The sequence below is a fragment of the Pan paniscus genome, chromosome 22 (genome assembly GCF_029289425.2).
Source record: "Pan paniscus chromosome 22, NHGRI_mPanPan1-v2.0_pri, whole genome shotgun sequence".
NCBI classification, from domain to species: domain Eukaryota; kingdom Metazoa; phylum Chordata; class Mammalia; order Primates; family Hominidae; genus Pan; species Pan paniscus.
Window position 1 is genome coordinate 31,010,252 of NC_073271.2, and position 17,842 is coordinate 31,028,093.

Consider the following 17,842-nt stretch of genomic DNA (forward strand, 5'->3'; position numbering starts at 1 on the left):
GGGAGACCAACATACACGTTCAGGCGCCTTTATTACTGCGGGGGGTGGGGGGGGGGGGCGGGGGTGGTTAGGGGAGGAGGGAGACTAAGTTACTAACAGTCCAGGAGGGGAAAACGTTCTGGTTCTGCGGATGGGCCTCCGACCCAGGATGGGATCCTAGCAACCGATTGCTTAGTGCATTAAAAAGTGGAGACTATCTTCTTCGAATCTTGCTTGCTGAGGTTAAGTTCTGTCTTTGGCTGTTAGAAAAGTTCCTGAAGGCAAAATTCTCATACACTTCCTAAAATATTTATGTGAAGAGTAAAACGATCAGCAAACACATTATTTGGAAGTTCCAGTAGTTAATGCCTGTCAGTTTTTTGCAGGTGAGTTTTGTCTAAAGTCCCAACAGAACACAATTATCTCCCGTAACAAGGCCACTTTTATCATGCAAAACTGGCTTCAGTCCCGAAAAGCAAGAGCTGCGACTTCCAAAGGTCGTGCTACTAATGTATGTGCACGTATATATAAATATATACATATGCTCTACTTCATAAAATATTTACAATACAATCTGTGGAGAATTTAAACACAACAGAAATCCATTAATGTACGCTGCAGATTTTTTTAAGTAGCCTTGAAAATCAGCTTCAGTAGTTGGAGCAGTGCTGAGCTAGAAGTACTTGTCATGTTCTCTGTTCTCTCAATGAATTCTGTCAAAACGCTCAGTGCAGAAAATTCAGCGTTTCAGAGATCTTCAGCTAATCTTAAAACAACAATCATAAGAAGGCCCAGTCGATGACACTCAGGGTACTACAGCTCTCCCACATCTGTGAACTCGGGTTTGGGTATGTTGGTTAAGTTTGTGGCTGGTCCTCTGGTTTGTTGGGAGTTGAGCAGCCGCAGAGTCACACACATGCAAACACGCACTCTTCGGAAGGCAGCCACTGTCTACATCAGCTGGGTGACTCAGCCCTGACTCGGGCAGCAGCGAGACGATACTCCTCCACCGTCGCCCAGCACCCGCCGGTTAGCTGCTCCGAGGCACGAACACCCACGGGCGCCGCGTAACCGCAGCAGGTGGAGCGGGCCTTGAGGGAGGGCTCCGCGGCGCAGATCGAAACAGATCGGGCGGCTCGGGTTACACACGCACGCACATCCTGCCACGCACCCTGCCACGCACACGCAACTTCACGGCTCGCCTCGGACCACAGAGCACTTTCTCCCCCTGTTGTAAAAGGAAAACAATCGGGGAAAAGTTCGCAGCCAGGAAAGAAGCTGAAAACATCCAGCCAAGAAGCCAGTTAATTCAAAAGGAAGAAAAGGGAAAAACAAAAAAATAACAAAAAAAGGAAGGTCCAACGCAGGCCAAGGAGAAGCAGCAGAGGTTGACTTCCTTCTGGCGTCCCTAGGAGCCCCGGAAAGAAGTGCCTGGCGGCGCAGGGCCGGGCAGCGTGGTGCCCTGGCTGGGTCCGGCCGCGGGGCGCCCGTCCCGCCCGCGCCCGCTGGCTCTATGAATGAGAGTGCCTGGAAATGAACGTGCTTTTACTGTAAGCCCGGCCGGAGGAATTCCATTCCCTCAGCTCGTTTGCATAGGGGCGGCCGTGGCCAATCACAGGCCTTTCCGGTATCAGCCAGGGCGCGGCTCGCCGCCGCCGGCTCCTGGAATTGGCCCGCGCGCCCCCGCCGCCGTGCCGCGCGCTACTGTACGCAGCCCGGGCGGGGAGTCGGAGGCCACCCCCGCGCCCCGCATCCAAGCCTGCATGCTGGCCCGGGGCCCCGCCCGCGTGCGGACCTCTTTCCGCAGCCACACGCAGGCTTGTGCGGCTCCGCGCGTGGCCACGGTCCGGAGACCTGGAAAAAGAAAGCAGGCCCCGCCGGCCCGAGGAGGACCCGGCCGGCGCGCCGCACCCGGAGAGGCCTGGCCCCGCGAGCCGCTGCAGGCAGGCGCAGTGGCCGCCACGAGGCTCCCGAACCGGGGCTGCAGCCCGCGGACGGCCCCAGATCCTGCGCGGCCGCCCAGGGCCAGGCCTCCGCTTCCAGGGCGGGGGTGCGATTTGGCCGCGGGGCCCGGGGGAGCCACTCCGCGCTCCTGCACCGTCCGGCTGGCAGCTGCGGCGAAGCGGCGCTGATTCCTTGCATGAGGCCGGACGGCATCCGCGCGTGCCGTTTGCTCTCAGCGTCTTCCCTCGGGTCGGTTTCTGTAATGGGTGTTTTTTACCGCTGCGCCCGGGCCGCGGCTCGATCCCTCCGCGCGCCTCACTTGCTGCGTGCGCCAGCGGCCCGCGAGGAGTTTCCTAGTCAGGAAAGACCCCAAGAACGCGCGGCTGGAAGGAAAGTTGAAAGGAGCCGCGCGGCTTGCTCCCGGGCCTTGTAGCGCCGGCACCCGCAACAGCCGGACAGCCTGCCCGGGCCCCGCGTCTCCCCTCCGGCTCCCCGGAAGCGGCCCCCGCTCCTCTCCCCGCCCCCGCGCGCTCGAGCGGCCCCAGGTGCGGAACCCACCCCGGCTTCGCGTGCGGGCGGCCGCTTCCCCCTGCGCCGGTCCCCGCGGTGCTGCGGGCATTTTCGCGGAGCTCGGAGGGCCCCGCCCCCGGCCCGGCGTGCGCTGCCAACTCCGACCCCACCCGGCGGGGCTCCCTCCCAGCGGAGGCTGCTCCCGTCACCATGAGTCCCTCCACGCCCTCCCTGCCGGGCCCTGCACCTCCCGGGGCCTCTCATCCACCCCGGGGCTGCAACCCAGTCCCCGGATCCCGGCCCCGTTCCACCGCAGGCTGTTTTGTGGTCCCCGCGGAGCCCCTCAATTAAGCTCCCCCGCGCGGGGGTCCCTCGCCGACCTCACGGGGCCCCTGACGCCCGCTCCTCCCTCCCCCAGGGCTAGGGTGCTGTGGCCGCTGCCGCGCAGGCACTGTCCCCGGGCGTTGCCGCGGGCCCGGACGCAGGAGGGGGCCGGGGTTGGCTGGCGTGGAGGCCTTTCCCGGGCGGGCCCGGACTGCGCGGAGCTGTCGGGACGCGCCGCGGGCTCTGGCGGACGCCAGGGGGCAGCAGCCGCCCTCCCTGGACGCCGCGCGCAGTCCCCGGTGCTCCCGGAACGCCCCCGACGGCGCGGGGCTGTGCGGCCCGCCTCGTGGCCTTCGGGTCGCCCGGGAAGAACTAGCGTTCGAGGATAAAAGACAGGAAGCCGCCCCAGAGCCCACTTGAGCTGGAACGGCCAAGCCGCGTTTCCGAGGTTCCAATATAGAGTCGCAGCCGGCCAGGTGGGGACTCTCGGACCGGGACTCCCCGCTGTGCGGCCCGGTCGGGGTCTCTTCCCGAAGCCCCTGTTCCTGGGGTTTGACTCGGGCCGCTCTTGGCTGTCTGTGCTTCAGGAGCCCGGGCTTCCGGGGCTAAGGCGGGCGGCCCGCGGCCTCAACCCTCTCCGCCTCCGCTCCCCCTGGGCACTGCCAGCACCCGAGTTCAGTTTTGTTTTAATGGACCTGGGGTCTCGGAAAGAAAACTTACTACATTTTTCTTTTAAAATGATTTTTTTAAGCCTAATTCCAGTTGTAAATCCCCCCCTCCCCCCGCCCAAACGTCCTCTTTCTAACTCTGTCCCTGAGCAGAGTGCATCGCGCGCGCCCGCCCGCCCGCAGGGGCCGCAGCGCCTTTGCCTGCGGGTTCGGACGCGGCCCGCTCTAGAGGCAAGTTCTGGGCAAGGGAAACCTTTTCGCCTGGTCTCCAATGCACTTCCCCGAGATCCCACCCAGGGCTCCTGGGGCCACCCCCAAGTGCATCCCCCGGGACCCCCGAGATGCGGGAGGGAGCACGAGGGTGTGGCGGCTCCAAAAGTAGGCTTTTGACTCCAGGGGAAATAGCAGACTCGGGTGATTTGCCCCTCGGAAAGGTCCAGGGAGGCTCCTCTGGGTCTCGGGCCGCTTGCCTAAAACCCTAAACCCCGCGACGGGGGCTGCGAGTCGGACTCGGGCTGCGGTCTCCCAGGAGGGAGTCAAGTTCCTTTATCGAGTAAGGAAAGTTGGGTCCCAGCCTTGCATGCACCGAGTTTAGCCTTCAGAGGCAGCGTCGTGGGAGCTGCTCAGCTAGGAGTTTCAACCGATAAACCCTGAGTTTGAAGCCCGACAAAAAGCTGATAGCAATCACAGCTTTTGCTCCTTGACTCGATGGGATCGCGGGACATTTGGGTTTCCCCGGAGCGGCGCAGGCTGTTAACTGCGCAGCGCGGTGCCCTCTTGAAAACAAGAAACAGACCAACCTCTGCCCTTCCTTACTGAGGATCTAAAATGAATGGAAAGAGGCAGGGGCTCCGGGGAAAGGGAACCCCTTAGTCGGCCGGGCATTTTACGGAGCCTGCACTTTCAAGGACAGCCACAGCGTGTACGAAGTGAGGAATTCCTTTCCACCAAGAGCGCTCATTTTAGCGACAATACAGAATTCCCCTTCCTTTGCCTAAGGGAGAAAGGAAAGGAAACATTACCAGGTTCATTCCCAGTGTTTCCCTGGAGTAATGCTAGAATTTACTTTTGTCATAATGCAAAATTAAAAAAAAAATACAACGAAGCGATACGTTGGGCGGATGCTACGTGACAGATTTTTCCAAATTTTGTTGCGGGGAGAGGGAGGGAGGAGAATTGCAAACGGCTCACAACAGGAATGAAATGTAAATTTCTGCAGTGGATTTAAAAAGTACTGCTTGGTTAGTTGGAAGAAAAATAATTTCATTGGAAAACAGTAACAGTGCATTGACGTTTTTCTTCTACAACTTTAGGTAAAGAACTATAGGTGGTCTCAGAAGACCACCTATACATTTTTTATACTTTTACATTTTTGCTCTTTCAAAAGCCTCCCCAAAATATGCATAAAGATGGGATTAGAATCTCAACAATTCTCTTAAAATTACCCTTTGCGAGCAATATATTTCCAAAATCACATTTGTAAAAATGCAATACGTCTAAAAGAATTATTTCTATTTTAAATGACCATTTACATTTTAAAAAATAGAATGTATCTCGCTATGGTTTGGAACCAAATAGCTGCAGTTTGTATTGATGTCACAGGGATGGAAAACAATTTTGATGAAGAGTAACATGTATGTACAAATCACCTGCCATACACACTATCCAGTTTTGAACATTGGAATTTAATTAAACATGTTTTTCTTCTGAAGTGGCTTTGAGATTACTTCACTTTTCAAATCTAATTACTATGAGAGGGGGGAGGAGAGCCCTGAGTTCTTCCATTACATCCTTCCTCCATCTGAATGTTTCTGTGGGATGCTATGGTTAATGTGTGATGATTTCACTTTCACTTCATAAACCCATTGTGTACCTCACAAGTAGCAAGCTGAGGACATTTTAAAATTAATCTTTTTAAAATTTAGGAATGCTTAGCAAACATTTTACTCTCATAAAAATCTTGCATTACCACTGCTATAACACAGGTCATAAGCTGGGCTGTGAGGGAAGCCAAGCTCTGTTTTGTTTTTAGAGAGTTGTATAGAGGCATTTAATAGCATCAGAATGCACCTCTGGCAAACGCTGTAGAACTGAGGGTATCATTTAAGCTTTCATTGAAATATTTTATATGGTATAACATTTACAATATGGAGAACTGCTTTTAAGTATATTGGAATCAGCAGAAACAGCCTTAATTATTTGGTTAAATTATATCAGAAGTTATATATAGAGATACATAGATGTAAAATCATATACACATCTATGAAGGTGTGTATTTTATTTAAAAATATAACTTGGAATTTAACATACCGTGGACGTCTCTAGAAGGATTCATTCCAAGTATGCATTCTGAAATAACAGAAAGTAGGAAAATAAAAGTAATGCAAGTTTAAAAATTAACTTTCCCCCGACTTTTTTTTTTTTTTTTTGCTAGCTCAATGCTTCTTACACTTTTTAGCACTGGAGATTTTTATAGCTTTGACACAAAAATGACTTGAAATAGTAAATCACCAAATAAGAAATAAACTGTTCCTTATGCACGTGGTTTTAGGTACCTTCAACCAATGTTCACCTTCACTAGCTAATACTGAATATCTGTCGTAGAATCACCTCTTTTAAGCTCCGTGTGTGATTAAAATGTGATTTATTTAATGAAGATTTAAAATATATTTGGAAGGTGTAGGAACATTAGAATTCAAGGGAAAATTAAAACCAAACCCTAACTTAATGCAAAAACATTTATGATCATTTACTTCCAATGATAGGACATTTTAGAAACATTTTCCCCTGCTTACTCTCCTTCCCTTCTCTCTGCTAGGCAGGCAAATTATTTACATCGAAACCTCTCACAAGTTCTAATAGATTATATCAATTATTATTAGAAATAATTGTTACATGATAATTCCCAAATATGGATCACTTACTGTATACATTTACAACTATAGGTAAACCCATTAAGCAAAGTCACATGAAGCTCTTTTTCTTTCCTTTGAATATCTACATATAATGTTGTGAATTTGAAATTACTCTATCAGCCTTGTATATTGATAACAGCACTGAGTCACAAAGAGGGAATACTGTTCTTTAAAGACAGGATTTGAGCATTTCAAATGCTGCAGACCTAAAGCTTTCAACTCCATGCCACAATATTTAGTATGCTGTTTTTTTTTAAAAAAAAACTTTTAAAATAAGAAAGGAGACAATTATTTCAGATTTCTAGATGCTGTTTAAATAGGCAGGAAAACAAGATTTGCAGCTTCTTTAGTCTTATATTTTTGCCAAAGTAAAAGGAACAACTAAAATAAGAGGTTCTGAAGGACTGCTCTATGATGAAATATTAAAGGAATTAAATATGTATAGTCTCAAAGGAGCATCCAAAAAAAAAACGAGATTGTGGTTCACAAGTAGATAAAATGACTCCATGAAGACTTTTCTTTTTAAAGAGCAAGGCAGAGAAATAATCATTTGCACTAATTGTGAATGATAAGGTAAGAAATAATAAATGTATCCTGAAGTTACGTCAGCTCAGCTTTAATAGGTGTTGGGGCAGTGGGGTGGGGGTGTGGAATCCACAACGGTAAGACTGACCAGACAGCACACCCAGTGGAACCACGCACCCTGGAAATTCTCTCTTGACACCCAGAGAAGCTTTTCCATGTCTGAGTCTAAGAAATTGGAGTCGGAGAGCAAGAAAACACAAGTTCATCTACACACCTAATAGTTCAGCAATTCTGAGGAAAATGCCAGGATTTTTTAAACCCAAAAACAAGGGCAAAAATGAGTGGATTTTGAAAACTGTGATTGGTAACTATTAAAAACTTTCTTAGTTTGTTGTGTATCAGCAGCCTTGAGAACACAGCAAGTGTGGTTAAATTGGGGAGGGGGAAGGGGTAGGGGGTGAGAAACTGCTGCCCAGGTGAAGTAGCACCTGTGGAGGTTTGAAGTGATTTGCCCATGAAACTGTTAAAGATGCCAGAACCCAAACTGCAAGAGAGGAGAGGTTGCGTGTGTTTAAGACAGTGAACAATGAATCTGGTAGCTCATCCTCCAGTGTGCTAGCTCGCATGCTGTCTCTCTGTCTCTCTCTTCCCTACATCCCCCATTGAATGTAATTATATGCCAGGCAATGGGTGAAGTGCTTTTATATACTTTGCCTGATTTAATCCTCACAAGAACATCATTGCTACCCCCATTTTACAGATAAGGAACCTCACCCTTGGAGAGTTCAGGTAACTTGCCCAAATTCACATCACTCTTGACCTACATAGAAACACACACACACACACACACACACACATTCATATCTACATATAGGTCCACATGCATGGTAAGCTATGTTCCTTTTGGATCATGATTATTTTTGTGGCTATCCTTGGTAGAGTTCTAAAAAATTAACTCTGATCTCATCTTTCACTTTTATCCCCCCCGTCTCAGGGTCTAGATCAGAAAATATCTTGGAAATTCTTCACCATGCAAACCTCATATCGTTAGGAGTCAGATTTTAATGTCATTTCTGTCATCCACAGAGTTTGAGGAGAAAGTCAAGGTCCATTTGGCTGAGAAACTTTTACATTGATAATAATATAAAATGGCATTTTAGTCTTTTCCCACCTCCACTAGTTTAAAAGGGCATCTTTAGGACTTTCCTAGATACAAGGTATTTGATTCACCTGCCTTCAGCATTCCTTGAATGCTTCCTCTGTCCCAGGCAAGGTGCTAGGCTCACTGATGACAAACACCAAACAGATGAGAGTAAAGAAGTGTCATGGCTGTTGGTGGACACATGTCCAGGGTCCCAGGAACTGGTGGGAGGGAATATAAGAGGAAGAGGGGCCAGCAGCCCCTGGTGGGCTCAGGAAAGACTTCCTTCCTAGCAGAGGTGATTTTTGACTTGACTTTTGGAGGTTGGGTAGATTTTTAGGTGGTTCAAAGAGCTAGAGGAGGGGTTTAGGGAGGTGACGGTGGGGTGGGGAAATGGTGCTCTGGGCTGAATAAGCATCATGAGTAAGGGCGTGAGTTTATGAAACACATCAGTGTGTCAGTTCCAGTACAGTTGGGGCATAGGTTTGAGACCAGGTTGGGGAGTGGGGGAGGGAGTGCAGCAGTTCAAAAATACATAGACGTAGATAGGTCATTGGAAGCACAAGCAACCTGAGGAAATGTGAACTTCAACATGCGGGAAAATTGATCTGTCAAAGCCAAACAGGGAAATAACAAAATTAATATATATATTAGAAAAATAAGTCTGTCAACAACAGCTCGGTGAGTTGGAGGGGGTAGAGATGAGGAGTGGGGAGCTATAGCAGTTGTCAGACAAGGGGTCATGAGGATCTGGATTAAGGTAGAAGCAATGGAGATGGAAGAGGGGATTGAGGTGAGGGAGGGGGAGGAGTCTCCCCAGCATCTGTCCTTTAATAGTAGTAGAGAAGACCAGAAACAGTGGGTTTACAGAGAGACATCATGATGTCTCTCTGAGCTTTGGATGCCCAGAACAGAATAGGAGGTGCTGGTGGGGAAAACAGGAATTCTGGGGAGAGGTTTCATGTAGAAATAACGAGCTGAACATCCTTAGAATATCTATTGTAGTTTCAGATTGTATCTAGGGTACAATCAAACTCTATGGTAGTTTCAGAGACTGTTTCCAATGAGAAGAGACCATTCTCAGGTTCTGGGATTATCAACATTCCAGGGTGAGCAGAAGAGGGAGCAACAAGGAGATGGAGCTAGGAAAAGAAAGAGGAGAGAATAAGTAATAAGAGTAAAGGAAAATGCAGCCGGGCATGGTGGCTCACGCCTGTAATCCCAGCACTTTGGGAGGCCAAGGCAGGTGGATCACCTAAGGTCAGGAGTTCAAGACCAGCCTGACCAACATGGTAAAACCCTGTCTCTACTAAAAATACAAAAATTAGCCAGACATGGTGGTGGGCACCTGTAATCCCAGCTATTCGGGAGGCTGAGGCAGGAGAATCACTAGAACCCAGGAGGCAGAGGTTGCAGTGAGCCAAGATTGTGCCATTGCACTCCAGCCTAGGAGACAGGATGAGACTCTGTCTCATAAAAAGAAAAGAAAAGAATAAAGGAAAATGCCAGCTTTGGAGGAAAACCATGTCCCAAAGGCCACAAAGGGGCCATGAAAACAAGGACTGAAAATATGAAAATATTCCACTGGATTTGTCTACAGAGAGTGCCATGTAACCTTTGCCAAAGGAGCTTCAGTTGAGTGGCAGCAGCAGAAATGGAGCAGAGAGTAGAAAGCGAATGGGATGTAGGGAAGGAGAGAATGAAATTTGTTGGAGGAGGGAGGGAAACTGGTGAGGTAGCAGGAGGAGAGAAAGACCAGTGTTGAGAGGTGTTTGTGTATATATATGTGTGCATGTGTGTAAGATGGAAGCAACCTGAGAAAATTAGTGTTTGCCATGTGTATTTTACTGAAAATAAAATTCATCAGTTTCCACTTCAACCCAGGTCTTCCTCTTGTTTTCCCCACTGCACCATCATTCTCTCAGTTTCCAGACTTGGATCCATGGATTGATCTTTGCCCTCATCCAGTCTGTTGCCAAGATCTCTTTTTGATTTCTTTGGTTGATAACAATTCGGCCCCCACCTTTCAATTCCTATTGACATCATTCTGGTTCAAGTTCTCATTACCTCTCTGAAGATTTCTTACAAAGATCTCTGAGAAAGGGGGGTTCCTGCTAATTGTATACAGTACTTCCAGATTAGTCTCCTGCACCATAGTTCTGCTGTGTTCTCCTGGGCATCTGGAATTCAATGCAAGGTCTTTAGCACAGTTCTGCAAGATTAAGAGCTACCCTTCCTGTCCTCATCTTGGAGGGGGGCAGATCCTTCTGCCTCTGGTGAAATTGCCTCTTAAAGACCAATCACATGCTTCATCATCATTTCCACATCTCCTATGTGACTTGAATTATAATATATTTTGGGTTATAGCTATTTAAATATATTGGGTGGTGGGGTGGGTGAGAGGAAGTGGTGGAACCACCCCTTCCCTGGCTTCAGGTTTCCATGTGGAACAACATTCCTTAGTGTAAAACTCTTGACCTCTTTTTACACCCTCATTCCTCCTCCACCATAAAAGATTGAATTACCTAGTTAGTAGCGTTGGAAGCAGAAACTGGTTGTAGAATGCAGAAGCATAAAATGAACCCCTCAAACTTTCCACCTGAATCCCTGGGGCTGGGAATATGATGAGTTGTCATGCTCTGGTTATGTTACATGGAAAAAAAGAGATTTTTTTTGCATATGTAATTAAGGTTACTAATCAGTTGGCTTTGACTCATGCAACAGAGAGATTTTCCTGGTAGCCCTAATCTAATCACAGGAGACCATTACAAACACAGTGTTTTCTCAGGCTGGGGCAGAAGTGAAGTCAGCATTGTAGCTAGAAGACAGAGCAGGCACTTGCAAGAACTAGAGAGCAGTCTCTAGATGCCGAGGGTGACCCCTGATTGACAGCCAGCAAGGAAATGAGGGCCACTATGCTACAGCCCCATGGAATTGCATTCTGCCAACTACCTGCATGAGCTTGGAGGTGAATTTCTCCCTAAAGCCTTCAAGTAAGGGCTCAGGTTATCCAACCCCTGGATTTTTGGCCTTATGAAGCTCTGAGCAGAGAATCTAGTACAGCACCACCAGATTTCTGACCTGCAGAACTGTGGGCTAAATTTGTTTAAGCTGCTAAGCTTGGCAATTTGCTCGTTTTACAGCAATAAGAAAACAAGTACCCTGGGCATGCTCTTTCCCTCTCCTTATTCTTTTGGGGAGACACTGCTGGGGTATTGGTGAGTGAGTCTCCCTATTTCTGGAGCTCAGTAGCAGGAAGCCACATACCTAAGCCATGCTCTCCAAAAGTTCTATCGGTGACCAAGCTGGTATTTTTATCTCCATCTGCTTGACTCCTTTGTCATCTCACTGTTGATTGTGGATCACCGGAGAGCAGGGGTGTTTTTTATTGAGCCTCCTAACAGCCCACCAGATAATTGTCTTCATCTCTCTAGATTCACTCTCATTCCCACACAAACGCACCAGTGGATTGTGAACACCTTGCCAGCGACGCTGTGTTTTACTCACCTTTAAATTCCCTAGGCAGCACTGCAGAAAGTGAATGCGTACCTGAGCCCCGGCGAGTCTGGTTAACTACAGATTCTGCCTCAGCAGGTCTCGGAAGAAGCCTGAGATTCTTGGTTTCCCATAAGCTCCCAGTGTTGCCACTGCCGCTGGTTCAAGGTCTGCACTCAGAGTTGGAGGATCCAGTATCTCAGATAGAACTTTTTATTTTTATTTTTTAGACAGAGTCTCACTCTGTCACCCAGGCTGGAGTGCAGTGGCATGATCTCCACTCACTGGAACCTCCACCTCCTGGGTTCAAGTGATTCTCCTGCCTCAGCCTCCTGAGTAGTTGGGACTACTGGCATGTGCCACCATGCCCAGGTACTTTTTGTATTTTTTGTAAAGATGGGGTTTCATCATGTTGTCCACGCTGGTCTCGAACTTCTGACCTCAAGTGATCTGCCCACCTCGGCCTCATAAAGTGTTGAGATTACAGGTGTGAGCTACCACGCCTGGTGCGATTGGACTTTTTAAGCTGTTGTTATGGCCTGAATGTTTGTATCCCTCCAAAATTCACATTGAAGCCCTAATCCTCTATGTGCTGCTATGAGTAGGATATGTGGGAGGTGATTAGATTAAGATGAGGTTTTGAGGCTGGGGTCCTCATGATGGGATTAATGCTCTTATAAGAAAAGACCAGATTGATCTCTCTCTCTCTCTTTCTCTCTCTCTCCCTCCCTCCCTCCACCAAACCCAATCGTGCTGGTACCCTGATCTCAGACTTCCCAACCTCCAGAGCTGTGAGGAAATACATGTCTGCTGTTTAAGCCACCCAGTCTGTGGTATTTTGTTATAGCAGCCTGAGCTGACCAAGACAAGTATGGTAATAGAAGTCACCAGTACATCTTCTATCAGGCCTCACAAGGAGCTGCTTTACATACATTATCCCATTTAATTCTTGAGCAGTGAGTGGTCCATCATTACTCCCTTCACTTTACCAATGAGGACACTTAAGATTTAGTAATCAGCCCACCCATTCTCAGCCCATGCAGTTTGCCTGCAGAGTGCCCGGTTGCAGCCAGCAGCTTGCAAGATGGTCAAAACATTGTATTACCAGTCAAATTTCCTTATTAGATCCTGACAAGTTGCCTTTAAACCATTAGGACAGGCTGAATTCAGAGGCTCAAGCTTCTAACTCCAGTGCTTTGGAAGGCCAAGGCTGGATGATTGCTTGAGCACAGGAGTTTGAGACCAGCCTGGGCAACATAGCAAGACCCCATCTCTACAAAAAACAAACAAAAGCTATGTGGACATTCTTTCTTATTCTAGAGCAGCACATCCAAAGAAATATAATGAGAGTCATATACATAATTTAAGATTTTCTAGTAGCCACATTAAAAAAGTAATGGGCAAAATAAATTTTAATATGTTTTATTTAACCCAATCTATTGAAAACATTGTCATTTGAACATGTAATCAATATGAAAATTATTAATGAGCTATTTTACATTTTTCTTTTGTTTCTGTACTATGTCTTCAAAAGTCTGTGTGTATTTTACATTTATAGTGCATCTCAATTTGGTTTAGCCACATTGCAAGTGGTCAATACTCATTTGTGGCTAGTGGCTACCATATTGGACAGTACAGTTCTACAGGAACCACTCAAAATACAATTCACCCTGGATAGCAATTTTGCTACTAGTCTGCTAGTGCTTGAGTGAACTGTTTTTAAACTGCTGTTAGTGAGGACCACTAAATAGTGCATCTTACTTGACTCGTGTTTTCCCTCTGAGCTGTCCTGAAGCAAAGTTCAAAATTTTTATTACAGTGTGACTTGATTGACTCAAACGTGGAAGAACACACATACTCAGCAGCAATAACTGAGTTGCAAAGGCCTACTAACCACTGACAACACCACTAATGCATTTTTACAGCCATGGATAGCCACAAGTTAATCTCACACATTGTTCATTTCCACTTAACATTCACCAGTCATGCATGCCTCAGCCTATAAAGCAGTGCTTTGGTTTCCTTGAGCTCGGAAACAATATGACAAAAGCATCTCCTGTCCCTTTCTTTTCCAGCAAAACCAGTTCCCTATGAAACACACCTGATGTATTTTTAAATATACGCATTATGGATCAGAAATTGGAGGTTCTATTTTTAATAGGCCATGATTTTAAAATAGAATTTCCAATTGGTTAAACGATACTCACTCTCAAATAGGAATTCCTATAAACAGGTTTATTTTGAAATGTAGCATATAAATTTTTCAAAAAACCATCAATGTTTCAGTTTGCTGGCAATCTACCAGTTAAAACACAGTAATGGATCAATTCAGTGAGGGAGTTACTGGTCCAGTGGTCTAAGCTATGGAATCCATCCTCATCAGAAGAAATAACCAAGGAGCGGGAATATGGGGAGAGGTTCACAACAGAAACCACTGCCCCTACTTGCCTGTGTTGGTTCTTAAGGGGCTGCTGGGAACCCCTGAAGGTCCAAGTGTCTCTTTTGTGCAAAGATACCAGTTTCTGGCTGGTCACGGTGGGTCACGCCTGTAATCCCAGCACTTTGGGAGGCAGAGGCGGGTGGATCATGAGGTCAAGAGTTCGAGACCAGCCCGGCCAACATGGTGAAACCCCGTCTCTACTGAAAATAAAAAAAGTAGCTGGGCATGGTGGCGGCGCGTGCCTGTAGTCCCAGCTACTCGAGAGGCTAAGGCAGGAGAATCGCTTGAACTCGGAAGGCGGAGGTTGCAGTGAGCTGAGATGGCACCACTGCACTCCAACCTGGGGGACAGAGCCAGATCCGTCTCAAAAATAAATAATAATAATAATAATACCAGTTTCTATCTGTTAGTCTTACGAGTTGAAGACAGAGGTTAAGGGGCCAATGTGTGGACCCTGGAAAGGGTGTGGGCCCTTCTCCACATTCTCTTTGGTGTGGGCCCTTCTCCACATGCTCTTTGGTTCCGTCAGCTACAGACAGAGGTTATGTTTTAAGAGATACACTGAGAAGTCACTCTCCACATGAAACCAGTCTTCTCTTTGAGTGATATCCTTCAGCTAAGCATTGTGAGAAAGTATCCAAGTGGAGCATCTGAAAATTGCGCTCCAGGGAGGGGAGTTTAGGTACTTGTCCATGGCTTTCAGTTCCCTAATTGGCGAATGTCACACCAATAAGATTTCCTGGTGGATGATAGATGCAGAGTCTATAAAGTTGCTAATACTTCTGGAGTCTGCTTTCTTTCGTAATCTGCTTTATTTGAGGCATTTTAGTTAATATATTTAAAGCTATTTCCACCACAATGAATAGGAAATGTGACATGATTTTTCTAAGTTGAGTAAAAAAGAAATGAATGAATGTATGAATTAAAAGCAGGGGTCCTGTTGCTCATGTCCCACATGCTATCCCACAGCAAATGCTCCTTCCCAAACAGAATCGTTTATTTGGATTCTTTGTGTTTATAATTTACTCTTTCACTAGGAGAATTATGAAATAGAAAGTATTTTTTCCTTATGCAACTTTTGTGTTCAAAAATAACGGAGTGATTTTAATTGGTTCTTGAAGGGAGGAGGGTAGGGGATTAACTGCAGACCAGCTTGATAAGACGACCCTTAGTGAGCTGGTAGAGCAGTAGGTAGGTCTATGTTAGACCTTAAATGTGGACAATGGTGGGTACAGGACAGGCAAAGGAAATACCCCAAAGCTGGCTGAAACAGCAAATTTCTACATGGACAACTAATTCTTGGATACTTCTTGGAGTAAAGACATCAATATATATTATAAAGACATAAATACATATATATTCTATATAAAGGTATACATGAGATTCACACACACACATATATTATCTTCAAATGATAGCTAGGTAATCATTCACTCAGATTCCAAATTCAAAATTTAAGATTTAGAGTTATTGATGACTGGATTAATTCACGCAATTAACATGAACCCCAATATATTTGAGTGCAGGAGTACTCACTATCTCATAAGGTAGAGGAACCTGTAGGAAGTTTGTTACTAGCCATGTGAGCAAGTTAGTTACTTACCTTGCCCCAGCCTCAGCCTCCTCATCCACAAAACAAGAGGCTTGGACAAGGTGGGCTTTCCAGCTCCAGGAACATTTATGCAAATGCCACTTGGAATTGTGGGAAATTGGCCGGGGTCTGGTGCTTACCCATGTCAGCATATGGCTAGAGTGAACTTGGGTTTCCAGTGGGAAGGGGCCAGGAAGGAAAAAGAGGACCCAGAATCAACTAGAGATAGGACATTTTAAGGACTTTCCCATTTCACATAGGGTTTCTCTAATTTCACATAAGTATTGCCTGTTTTAAAAAGCAGATTCAAGAAGATATGATTTAAAACAAGTATACACATAAAAATAACTCTGAGATTCTGCATCTTCTAGAAAATCACAGACATGTTGCTATCATATTCTATAATTTACATGGTGATTGAGAATAGACCCACAGTTACTCAGTGTTATCCAAAATAATTTATTATTATAATCACTAAAAATATTACAATTCAGCTCTTTGATTAATTCTGTTTACTCCATGCCCACCAAATTAGTGGAGTTTCACTATGTATATTACAAAATAATAGTTTAAAAAATAATATGGATGTACAATATAGTTTAATTCCTATGCAATAAACAGATAAGCTTCATTATTATTATTACAACTGTTACTACCTCAAATTTGTGACTTTTTTACTAAAATAAAATTTTTCCTATTTATGATCCCGTATAGACTATAGAGAAATTTCCCATAAACATAGCAGAATTCCTTAGAAAGGGAATCTAGAAGCTTTAGCTAAATTTTGGGTGCCGAATCACCTATTTGTTTTGGGACATAGAAAGTCTACTCAAGAATCCAGAGTAAGACCTTGATCTCAGTCTTACTTACAAGGTCTTGATCTGTGAAGGAAGTGCTGAGATATCTACATTTGTCAATTAAATAATAAATTGCCAAATATCAGCCTTAGAGTATTCTATAGGCACTCGGATAAGATGGCAAATACTTTCATATTAATCCTGTTATCTTCAAATTTGGAAAACAGACTGTTATAAGAAACAGTTGGCTAAGACTATCAATATCCTGCTTTCTTGTGGGGTCATGAAATTGCCATAGTTTACAAAAACTTTAAAATTTCATGTTGTAGTCTGAAATACAAAATAGCTGGAAAAAGCAACAATAGAAGTAATAATCCTATTCTCCAATTACGTAATTACATTTTCTAAATTTCATGAAACTGCTAAGATCTGTATTGTAATGGTTACATATTTTCAGGTTACATTATTACTATTATACAATTGATATTCAATAAATGATACCATTTTTATGGATAATACATTGAAATGGAATAGTAAACATTTTTTGCGGAGACTTCTCATAAAACATCATTGTCTACCTCTCAAACAATAGTTAAGTGAGATTTAAACTTTTTTATATGATTGTTTTGGACTTGCTTAGAAAAATACTACCATTTAAAACTATATTCTAAAAGGTAACGTAAATTTTGCTAGAATTTTTGAATTAAAAAATGGTGATATTTCTGTAGAGTTATCTTTTTGAAAGGTAGAGAGAAAGAGTGGAAAGATTTTTTTAATAAAATTAAACTAAAACATCTGAAAATAGATATGACTTGATAGCTAATTTTTAATTTATGTTTATACGTGCAATGAAAGCTATATTCAGAGATCATCCAAAAATTATTAGAAACATACAAACAACACTTGAAAAATGTTATCACATATTTTTGCAGAGTAGGTTGTTTTGAAAACAGCCAGAGCAAAGAAACAGATGATCACCAAAATATTACCACAAATGAGCCCAAAAATAAATTATAGGTCATTTCTAGTTGAACCACTGACCAACTAGTGCACTAATCTTGAGTAACTACATAGCACACTCCCATTTTTTTCTTTTCTAGTTATCTTAACAATTCAAATGCATGTGAAGATACTCATTTTGAGGAGAATTTAAAATGTATTATTGGTTGATACAGCACTTCTAGGTAAGTTCTCAAGGGGGGGCCTGCAGCAAATATTTACATAAATGTGGACTTTAAGATTGTTTCAGAAGTATTCTGTTTTAGGAAGTTCTGTAATTGTCAACTTCTCGGTTTAGGAAGAACCTCACGTTTTAGAGAAGAATATTCCAGATCAAGTCTTTTTCCTTAATGCAGAAATAGTAAAGTTTCTAAAATAGAAATCATTTTGTTTAGCCTTCTCTTTAACCAAAGACACCAAATAATGAAGTAGACTTCTAAGGAGGAAAGAAGAAAACTTTACCAAATATGCCAGTGGGGGCTCCACTTTTAGTCTGCAAACCTCTACACCTGGG

The 17,842-nt window shown here is 45.0% G+C and overlaps 1 protein-coding gene across 7 annotated transcripts in view; it reads right to left on the reverse strand.

Annotated features, from left to right (window-relative positions):
• Positions 1–17,842, reverse strand: part of RUNX1 (RUNX family transcription factor 1) — a 264,353-nt gene that overhangs the window by 100,163 nt on the left and 146,348 nt on the right. For 3 of the 7 annotated variants that reach the window (XM_034948206.3, XM_003823964.6, XM_063601364.1), the window contains one exon: positions 5,736–5,774. The exons of 3 other annotated variants lie outside the window; for them this stretch is intronic. In XM_034948206.3, the coding sequence (XP_034804097.1) occupies positions 5,736–5,774 (39 nt within the window). Of the gene's footprint in view, positions 1–2,481; positions 2,560–5,735; positions 5,775–17,842 lie in introns of those variants that run through there. One more of the 7 variants, XM_063601365.1, reaches the window with a different exon arrangement.